Source organism: Catharus ustulatus, chromosome 2 (assembly GCF_009819885.2).
Source record: "Catharus ustulatus isolate bCatUst1 chromosome 2, bCatUst1.pri.v2, whole genome shotgun sequence".
Lineage (NCBI taxonomy): Eukaryota > Metazoa > Chordata > Aves > Passeriformes > Turdidae > Catharus > Catharus ustulatus.
Genome location: NC_046222.1, coordinates 53,554,734 through 53,565,262, shown reverse-complemented (window position 1 = coordinate 53,565,262; position 10,529 = coordinate 53,554,734). Strand labels below are relative to the sequence as shown.

The 10,529-nt window shown below is 36.0% G+C and overlaps 1 protein-coding gene across 4 annotated transcripts in view; it reads right to left on the bottom strand.

The window, feature by feature from the left end:
• Nucleotides 1-253: 253 nt before the first annotated feature.
• Nucleotides 254-10,529, bottom strand: part of PDS5B (PDS5 cohesin associated factor B) — a 107,640-nt gene continuing 97,364 nt past the window's right edge. For all 4 annotated transcript variants that reach the window (XM_033051349.1, XM_033051348.1, XM_033051350.1 and 1 more), the window contains one exon: nucleotides 254-9,717. In XM_033051349.1, coding sequence (XP_032907240.1) covers nucleotides 9,682-9,717 — 36 coding nt within the window. In that variant the 3' untranslated portion in view covers nucleotides 254-9,681. The remainder of the gene's footprint in view (nucleotides 9,718-10,529) is intronic.

Below are 10,529 nucleotides of genomic sequence, written 5' to 3'. Positions count from 1 at the left end.
TTGATACCCCATTGCCAGAAAATAAACCCATTACCCATTTATACTGCTTCCCTTCAGCAGAGAGTGTTGTGTGACTTGGTCACCACATGACTGTCCATGCAGTGTTCAATGAACTTACTTCTCATTGCAGAGGACTAAAATACTTCTGATTTTTTATTTATAGAGGCACTTTCTCAATAAGTCACCCAAACACAACCAATATCTAATTCACTGCATTACTTTAAAAGGCCATGTGAATCTCTTTTTTTTTTTGTCCTGTGATATTCTCATAGGGTTTGTAAAGTATATTTACTTCCTTACTCTATTCCATCATTTTTCATTTATGAGTTTTCCTCTTGCAGAGCTCTGGCTCTCAGCCACAGCAGATCTGTGTGAACAGGTACATGTTCCAGTGATGGGGGAGGTGGGATGAACCTTTGTTCTCAGAGGCTGTTTTTAATCACTGCTGTTCATCAAAGCCTTGTGGGCCCAGGAACATACAGAAAAGAGCAGAAAGCACCCGTTGATAACAAAGCAGGCAGAACTTTAGTCAGTCTTTTTCTTAAGATAAACTTAGTTTTCCTTATTTGTATTTGTGTCATTAGACATGACTAACACAAAGGAACAGTATGAAAGTGGACAGGAACATGGCAGAAACATCAAAAGAAAGAGAATGGTATAAAAGATATAAAAATCCCAAATAGATAACAAGGTATGTGCCGATTATTTTATTTTTTCAGCACATAACACTTTCCTTCTGAATTTTCCATGGCTACTGCCAATGTTTTATTGAACTCAGATGCTACCTGTTGTGTACAGCAACAGTGAACTCCATTCTCCCATGAGGACTTCTCCCTGGTTTGGTAGTTATCCCCTTCATAGTCACTATTTCCTCAACAGTCTACACTGTATGAAAAGTAAGAAGCATGGTTCAAATAAGAAAAATATAATACGTTTAAGTCTTGACACCTTATTTCCATACCTTTTTCAGCATATTAAAAATGTAAATCTGTAAGAGGAAAGAACGAGGCACGACTCAACAGGCACTGGAGTTCTTACAAATAAACATTGCCACAATTCTGCACAGAAGCCAAGGCCATGGAACACCTGGGTTTTTCAGCACATACGCCCACTCTGACCTCTCTTACAAATGCACACATGACAAAACTGTTGCATTTCAGTTTCTGCTCTGTAGAAAATTAAAATATCAGATGTTTTAGAAGACTAACAGCAGAAATGGCAGAAAGGAAGCAAATACACACATCTGTTACTTTAATAACAATGGTTCCTACATAGTTGTATTTCTTTCTGGCACATGAGACAGGAGAGTTCTCCTTGCCATACTCAAAGCTGCCATGTTCTGGATTCTCACTCCTCTCATACTCAGCATTTCACCACCTCTCAGCTGCAGGAATTTATCAGCAGCAAACACCAAATCACAGAAAGCCCAAGTAGAATGTTCATGTCTCCCAAAGCTTACCCACAGTACATGCACTAACTAATGCTTTCTTCAGGTGAGTTGGCCAGCACTCCCATGAAAATGTTACACCACTTTTAGTGCAGTTGGTAGTTCAGCAGTCATTAGCCACTGCCAAGCACAGAAAAAGGTTCTCAAAAAAACCCACCATGCTGTGTCACATCAGTGGGCGAAATGACCCCCATCAGTTCTGATGATGGAATTTGTGTGGTGAAATCCAGATTTGCAAGGGCATGGATGAGGCGGCATGCAGGTGTACAAGGGATAACCAGAATACAGCAGATCTTCAGTGTTCCAGAAGTCACCCGAGTCCTGGCAGAAGCCACTCTGACCACTCACCTCCTACAAGTATTTCCAGAAGGCCTGGACACAGACTACTATCCTGTTGTACAGTCACTGGATAGAAATAGCAGAACACCTTGACAGAATGCCTGCAGGGGGACTAAGCTTAAGATGTCCAAAGGTGTGAATTTATGTGGTTAAAAAAACCCCAAAACAACAAAACATCAAAACGCCTTTTGAAATCAACACCATGACACACAAATTACACATAAAAGCAAAAGGGTCACAAGAAAAAGATTTAAAGATTTGAAGTAATTTCCTGGCAGATATGAAACTCCCACTCTTTTTGAAATTAACACAACAGATGTGTGGCTGAAAGACTATAGAAAAAGATGTGAGGTTTAGTATGTCCCTATGTATAGCAGAGGTGATGGTTCTCAGGAACATCCCACTTCATTAACAGGAACACAGAATCCAGAAATTCAAACAGGGAATCCACTGTGAGAAGTCCTCCAGTTGTCTCAGTCATTCACCCCAAAAATTTTAACTGAGGAGTACCTGGGCTATTTTTTAACTTTATAACAAAAATGGGACAATCCAGCTATTTAAACAACTATTTAGAAGTCCTCATCAGTCTTGAATTTAAATAGGATGGTGGGTCCTAAGCAGGGATGGGTACAGTACTAAGGACTTCTTTTTCTTACATAAACAGAAAAAAACATAAAATAATGTTCAAATTCAATATCAAGTAGTAGCACAGAAACTAAGATGACAAAGTCACAAGTTTTGAACATATTAATGAAGTATGGATTTAAAGTATGTTACTTAAAATATTTTTATCTAAAGTAAATATGATAGCACTAAATGACAGCAATTATGTGTCATCTCTCGCTGCCATATTTTGTTTAATGCTACAGTTGAAAACAAGCAATGGATGCTGACCAGATACTTAATGACAGTTATAGAAAGATAAACAATCAAAGTAACACAATAGCTTCAAATGAAAACAAAATTAATTTTTAGATCTTTACAGAGATTAAATACTATCCCATGGAGAATTAGAGTAATATCCCATAGCCCACTATCACACATTTGTCAGGATAGCATCCAAGTACATAATCATTAAATGTTGCTGAAGTGATACATATTTCCTGAGTAACTTTTCCTGATCTTTCCATGACTACAAAAAATGGTTTGGCAAAACCTGATCTTCCCTACTGCAAGAGTCTTCATTTTCTTTCATATTCCAACCACAGACTTGTTTCTTCCCTAATACCAGGAGCAAGAAAGAGTGAATGGAAACTTCTGACTGAATCTCTCCGTATTATTCGTCCTCTTGACTTCCAAAACAAAGTGTATTTGGGAACACATGGTTGGTTACTTATGTTTCAGGGGAGTCCTTACTTGCCATTTCACTGGACAACACAGGCCAGCTTTTGGAAAACATCTTCCTAATTCTGGAGAAGTACTATTACCTATAACCTTGGAAGGAATTTGGTTCACTAGATGTTGGGAAAATGAAGTATCAGAGTGTAGCAGCAGTTCAACTACTACTTCTCTTTTGAATTACCAAACCTGTCCAGACCTTTTTCAATACACCCTGCAGTCCAAGGACAGCTTTTGCTTTACAGCTCAATGCCTGTGAAACAAACAGCACAACTGCTGCATTTAGACACAGATTATCTCAAGCTAGAAAGAAACCGTAAGGATCATCAGGTCCAACTCCCTGCTCCTCGCAGGCCTACCTAAAAATAAACTTAATGACCAAGACTGTCATCCAGACACTCCTGAACTCTATCAGGCTTGTTGCTGTGACTGGTTCTCTGCAGAGGCGATTCAGCGACTGAGCACCGTCTCACCAAAGAGCCCATATCGCAAACAGAAAGATTCAGAAACCTGGTTGGTTGGGGCACACTGAAAGGAATGAAAAGCAGCAGTGACTGGGCACAGGACTCACACTGTCCTGTAGAAGAGGACATCCATATGTGAAGGAAGGGGAGAATCATCCCAGGCTCCTAAGAAAGAATACTAATATTAGTAAGGAAGAGCAGATAATCAGGGTTTCACAAAATACTGCTAAGAGGTCACATTGAAAGATTTAATGAGAGGCACTGTAGGAAACATCATTGCAATGCTCAGATGCTGCTGGACCTGTGTGGACTGCTGCTATTAGGGAGCTGTGAAAGCCCTTGTTTCCCAATGGCTTATGCCTTGACCTCTTTTGCCCTAATTTTAGTTTAGCACATAAATGAATGCTGCCCTACTTCCTACCTATGGAGGTTAGAATCCTCTTTTGCCAAACTATTCCAAATTCCTTAACTGATGACATTTGCCCTCAGCAGTAGCCATTGCTCTCTTTCCATAAACACGCCTGGCATTAGTCTCAATTCTATGCATGTTCTTACACACCAGAGAAAGCAACTTACCCTCAGTTCTCCTCTCTTAAATAAATAATAACAATAATACCACCATCACCAACTTAATTTTCCCCATCTTGGCTTTCATCTTTAGTAGAACATTCCTGTCATAGGTGATCCTGTATCAAGAAACTGCATTCCTACTTCATTTATCTGCTGATTCCCTACTCTTTACTGATCGCTCCAGCACCTTTGAGATCAATAATCCATCTCTAATATCCCTCTTTTCACCCAACAACATGGTTGATCCCACTGTTGTTTTTTCATAATCTAAACCATAGAGATTAAAGCAGAAGATAATTAAATCATCATTTATTCCTCTTTTGAAGTGGTCACTGAAGGACAAGAGTAAATGCATTTTGGGGAAAACACAAAGACAGCTTCTACTCCCATTCAGTGTCTTGCAGGTCAAAGACTTCAGAAAAATGGTGATGCACATCACACCTGTAACATGTTACTCCATCTATAGGCATGGCTATAAAAAATACCCAACAAAATCCAACCCCCAAAAACCTCTTTGCTTAAAATGAATACCATATTATTTTATTAAATAAGGATTAAAAACTATTCTTCAAAATATCTTTAGTTTACAAGAACTTAATTTTGCTGAATAGAAATATACTACAAGGAACACAGGAACCTGCAAGTTTAAAGTATATCTACCAAAAAAGCCAGCTATTCCAAATCAGACTATTTCAAGGTGCTGTGATCAAGAAGAAAGCTGTTTTACGTTATCAGCTTGTCTTCCCAACATAGTTAAGAAAATTTTCAAGGTTGTTTCATTCTAACACAATCTTCTATACTGTAACAGCAACTAAAGTTACCACTATTGATACTGCAACTAAATATCTCTTACACTGTATGTCATAACTTGTGTAACTGTCTTCTATCTACAGAAAAAAAAAGGAAAAAAAAAATACTGACAGTATTACAGAAGATATTATCTGAAGCCATCAGCTCACTGAGTCTGTTCAGAATCACTAACAAATTTGTGACCTGCAATTTCTTTTTTAATAACAAAATTATGTCCAAGTAAGCAGAGACAGTGTTCAGTAATACTGCTTTGATTTGCAAAATACTGCATTCCTTTATGTCTACATGTGTGAGGTAGGATACAAGCATGGGAAACACAGCTAGCCAAATCAAGTACTTTCTTATCCATCCTTCAAAGAACCTGTATGTTAAAGTAATTCCAACATACCATGTGATTACTGAAATACTTATTTCCAGGGGTAGAAATCTGTATTTAGAGGCTTTCTTCCTTTTTACATCAATATGATGTTGCCATTTCAAAAAGAATATACAACTTCATTACAGAAATGAAAGTGCTTTTAAAAAGCACATCATTACTGTACTGAGGCACTGAAAAAAATGCAAGCATAAAACCTTTTCATTACTGTAAACACTGTACAAGACCATGTTTATCCTGCCCACACAAATACAATGGCACTTGGGGACCACTGTGAAAAGATCAGATCTTTTACACAGCAGAATTTGAAGAACTTTAAAGCAAATTGGGTGAAGTTTTTTTTTTCTGTATTTCTACACCAGTTGCCAACATTCAGCTTCTTACTTTTCCATGATCAACAAAACATAAGAAGCTGTACTGTATGAAATGAAGAGGGCATCCTAAGGATATGGGGTAAACCTACTGACACATCAGGAAGTTTGCTTGTCTGTGAAATAGAAGTCACTTCAGTCAGTGTCAGGATATTGCACCTAAATTAGTAAACATTGTAAAGGCAACATCCAACAAAGATGCAAAGACTAGAATGGCAATCAGTGAGAACAGAAGAATGCATTCAGAGTCCTCTACTCCTCCTGATGGATAACTGGTCTTAAGTGAATTTTATGATTTTGGTCATTACAGAACCATCAGAGTAGCAGGATGGCCATCTAGAACTTATCTCAGCAGTGTGTGTTTAGACATGAGGCCTTGATCAAACACAGTGGCGTACCTGAATGTGTCTCTTTTAAAAAGTGTTTGCAAAATATATACTGCACCTACTTGGATGAGGTAGAGATATATCCATCTCTACACGACATATATTTAAACACAGGCAAGTTTGTAAAATTATTCCATCCACAAACTCACAATTTTGCTTATCACTGGTGTCCTGTTCTAAGATCCTCATGTCCTCTGTGTACACAACCATAAGAATATTCAAACAGCGTTCTTGGGTTTGTACTTGTATTTGCACAGGATGACTGCATTTAAGAATTAACCCCACAGAGTCATAGGGATAAGTATGAATGATAAGTAAACTTGCAGAACTTGCAGGATCCAAAACCTACTATGTGCATTCACAAAAGCAGATTTGGATAATCTGTCAAAACCTACACATGCAAATAAGAGCAGCAAGAAAACTGCACACACCCCTCTCACGTTTGGTGGTGCCTTTTCTAGAGTACCAGATGACAAATGCTATGCCAGAATAAAGTATTTAGGATTCAACACTTAAGTTTCTTCCAAGTTACTCACAAACTGAGCATATTCATTTTTGAGAAAAATGTCTTTAATATTAGTATCTTTTTTGTAAACTAATATTTTTGTTCACAGAGATCCAAATGTCACAACAACAAATGTCAAAATATTTGAAAAAGGGTTCAATTTTGCTAGAAAATAAATTCAATTGGAGAGTCGAGTAAAGTTAATGGATTCTAATTATCTGAGGTGGGACAGGTATAGTCAATTTAGAACTTTCAAACACTTTCATGTTTCCTTCCTATTAGTGGGTTAGCTAGCCCTAAATACTCATTATCTCAGTCTGTGACAGGTAAAAAAACCACCATGCTTCTGGAATCAGTGAATTATTTTTAAATACTAGTATAAAGATTTCAATCCCTGTTTGGATTTCACTCATGAACTACGGATCACTGAAAGTTTCCTGTTGCACTGCAGCAAAAGAAAGGAAATGTAACAAAAGCTTTATTTGCTGCAAAGTACAGCAAGATACTTTGGTAATCTCACAAAAATGTCATACTGGAACTTGTTACAGTGAGTTCAATTTGATCTTTTAATGTAATACAGTACATTTTTATAAACTTAACATTATCATTGCAGAAGAGCATGCTAACTGAATGTTAGCAATTTATCTTTTATACATAATTATAATCTACTGTAGCTACTGTACGCAGATCTCAAAATGTTAGTACATAAAATATTCATTTTCTTTATATGAGATGAGAATGAACTTAGAAGAGGTTTGAATAAAATGACATATTTGCTGTGCCTATTTCTCAAGAAATAATGATTTACACATTATTACCCAAGAAATCAACATTTAAATTGCAAAACTATAGTTTAAATTTACAATAAACATTATGATCAGTAATGATGCATCAATATTCCATGAAGTTTAACCTAACCATGTTTATGCACATAAAGCCTCAAGAGTCTGCAGCAGTTTCAGCATTAATTTTTCATATTTTGTATAAAATTGACTTAAAGGTACATCTTCCATAAATGTTTTCAGTGCAATTCTGTCAAAGAGGAAAATACAAAGCTAGTTTTCAGTCATTTTATACCATAAAAAACCCTCAACAACCTGCATTTGCACTGCTGAAGCACAAGTAAGCCAGTTCTGTTGTGCCAACTATTTCAAAGTCAATTCACATCAAACCTATCTGCCTTTCTAGTCAGCATTTCCCCTGTATCTATAGGTGTAGATGTTGAAAACTTGAATACTGAAAGAGGGGGAAAAGTTAAGATGTGGCAGAATAATCTAATTGTTTATAATACTTTTTCCTAGTGGTACCAAAGAAAATGAATAATGAAAAAATTCTAAGGGTTGCTTGCTTTATTAGTGATCTTACAGTTTGGAAATCAGTAAATCTGTGGTTTAGTATTATCCTTTCCTGTCATCTTTACAGGCAACCTTGCAACAATAACTTATTTATTGATGGATTATGTGAAAATGTTCCATTATTCAATTAAATTCTCTTCAGTTAGAAACTGATTTTTCATGTCTTATCAACTGTAAGGAACCAGAGGGAGAACAGCACCTGAAATTATGATGTGTGCTTGGCTAAGCAGAGTAAATTTACTGATATTTTTTGGTTTAAAGACAGTTTGTAAACTCTTAAACTGTATACAGGATACTGCTCTATGAATTTTCGTCTTTGTTTTTTTGCAGATTATAACTAAAAAAAAATCCAACAAAAAACCCAATACAAACCAACCTCTATTGTAGCACAAAATAAAAATGGAGCTTCATTCAAATCTTGAATATCTTGACTGTAATAGTTGACAGTTGGTTCTTCAACAAAAACTTAGCTCTTCATACCAAAAAAAATTGGCTCAAAAAACAAAAACAAAACAGAAAGGTACAATAAACTCTCAATAAAAGGATCTCTCATGAGGCAACCTACCATATACTACTGCTAGATACGAGTTTCAAAAAAAACATTACATCCCATTTTCAGCACATTTTTCATAAACATGCAACTTCACTATAAAATACAAAACACTTGGCTCTCAAGAACAGCTTTATAAAGACACACTGCATCAATAAAATTTCTCTTTGCGATTAACTTTACATTGTAATAAGAACTGTATTTTCACTAATGTTTATATATCAGATTTCATATTATAATGTAGTAATAATTTGCTCTTTGTGAACATCATGTTCAGAAGGAAATATCTATACACATTAACATACTAGACTATTAAAAATTCAGTTACAGAATTTTATTGATACAGTAGATTAATAAAAACTGATAGGGGAAGATAAAATGGGTAGGGTATTCAGTACATTATTTAATAACACACTTTTAAAATTAAAGTATTTTAAATCCTTTTTGAATTTTCAATGCCACTACAAGTCCAGAAAAGTCTGGCGTCAATACTGAGGTGTAAAACAAAACTTCTTTCCAGATTTGCATCTCTTGTATTATTCTATCCAATATTGTTCAACTGTAAAAGAAAATAATTTAGCACCTCTGATGATAAGTAGGTGCCTGAAGGTAAACACCAGGTTAAATTCATGAAGGAAACAAAGACTTTTTTTTCTTCTTCTTCTTCTCCTTGACAAATAGTGGCAAAAGAATGTGGCACTATTTGTTCAACTGACTTGTTTTTCACAGTTAAATGTCAACAAGAATACAAATACGAACACTGACAGATATTGCTTGAGATCAATTTTCAACAAACTCTGTTCTTTTTTAAAATCAATCAATCCAATAAACAGTGGGGTACTGTCAGTTTAAAGCCGCAGATAAAAGCTATACAAGCACTTTATAAGTCAGAAACATTAAAAAAAGAACTATTTACAGTTTTCTTCTTTAGTTCATATGTCTACAAAGCCAGCGCACATTACACTTCACAAAAATCCACAGTTAATGATATCGACATGTGTGTGGATAAAGCTTGTGACCTAGGGACTGCAAATGCAGGGGCAGTACAATAGGTTTTGTCTTTTCTTCAGCAACCCCATTTGTGCACTAACAGTTTCATTCAGTCTCAAGCTTTATATTAAAAGCATTCTTCAAAGCTTTCACCTGGAAGGCTGGTAACTACCTGCCCACTCATCGTCTTTCCCTTTTGGAACTTCTGCGACGGACCTATTCGGAGAAAAGATATTTTAAATTTTTTTTACAGAAAAAATTTGAAAAATTCAAGAACAAATACATTTTATAATGGAAAAAATGCTCAGGGTCATTCAATACTGTTTGAGTATCCACATACAGTGGCATTCATTACTCATTTTGTCACAAGTACGAGTCTCAGTCAATGACCAGGACCTTACTTCATTTGATGTTACTGAGCCCACATCCTTAATGGAATTCACAACAATGCAGCTTCCTTTCTCAGAGTTTTCATACACTCAGATGCTCTGATCATCAGATGTATCCAAAAGTGTGAAGGCATTCTCAGTTTTAGTATGACTACTAAACTTGTCAATGTATTTGTATGAAATAAATATAAAAGTGAACTCATTTTAACAAATACTGGTAAGAGGAAGAGATCAAGGCTTATTTTCCAGCACTATTCATTTTGTGTGTCTGTTTTGTATAAAGAAGCTTCATTCACTCTTAAAATCTAGATGAGAAGAATGGGCAGGAGTTACCTGGAAAGTAATTTCCATTAGATGCTACACAGTTTTGGCATACAGATAAGAAAGGCTACACAGGACAGAAACTTCAAGATACTTGACAAAAAGTGGTATCTTCCAAGAAATGCAGCTTCTCTAGGAAACTATGCTGCAAATCCACTACACAGCAGTGGCAGCTGACAACCACCCCGTTCATTTTAAAGGAGGAAGGTTAAGTCCTAAAAATGGGGAGAAGTCATTCTAAGAACAGAGGTCATTCTCTGATCATCAATACACAGAGCACACCACAAAGATTCACACAGAAAAGCTTAGATAGTTTTC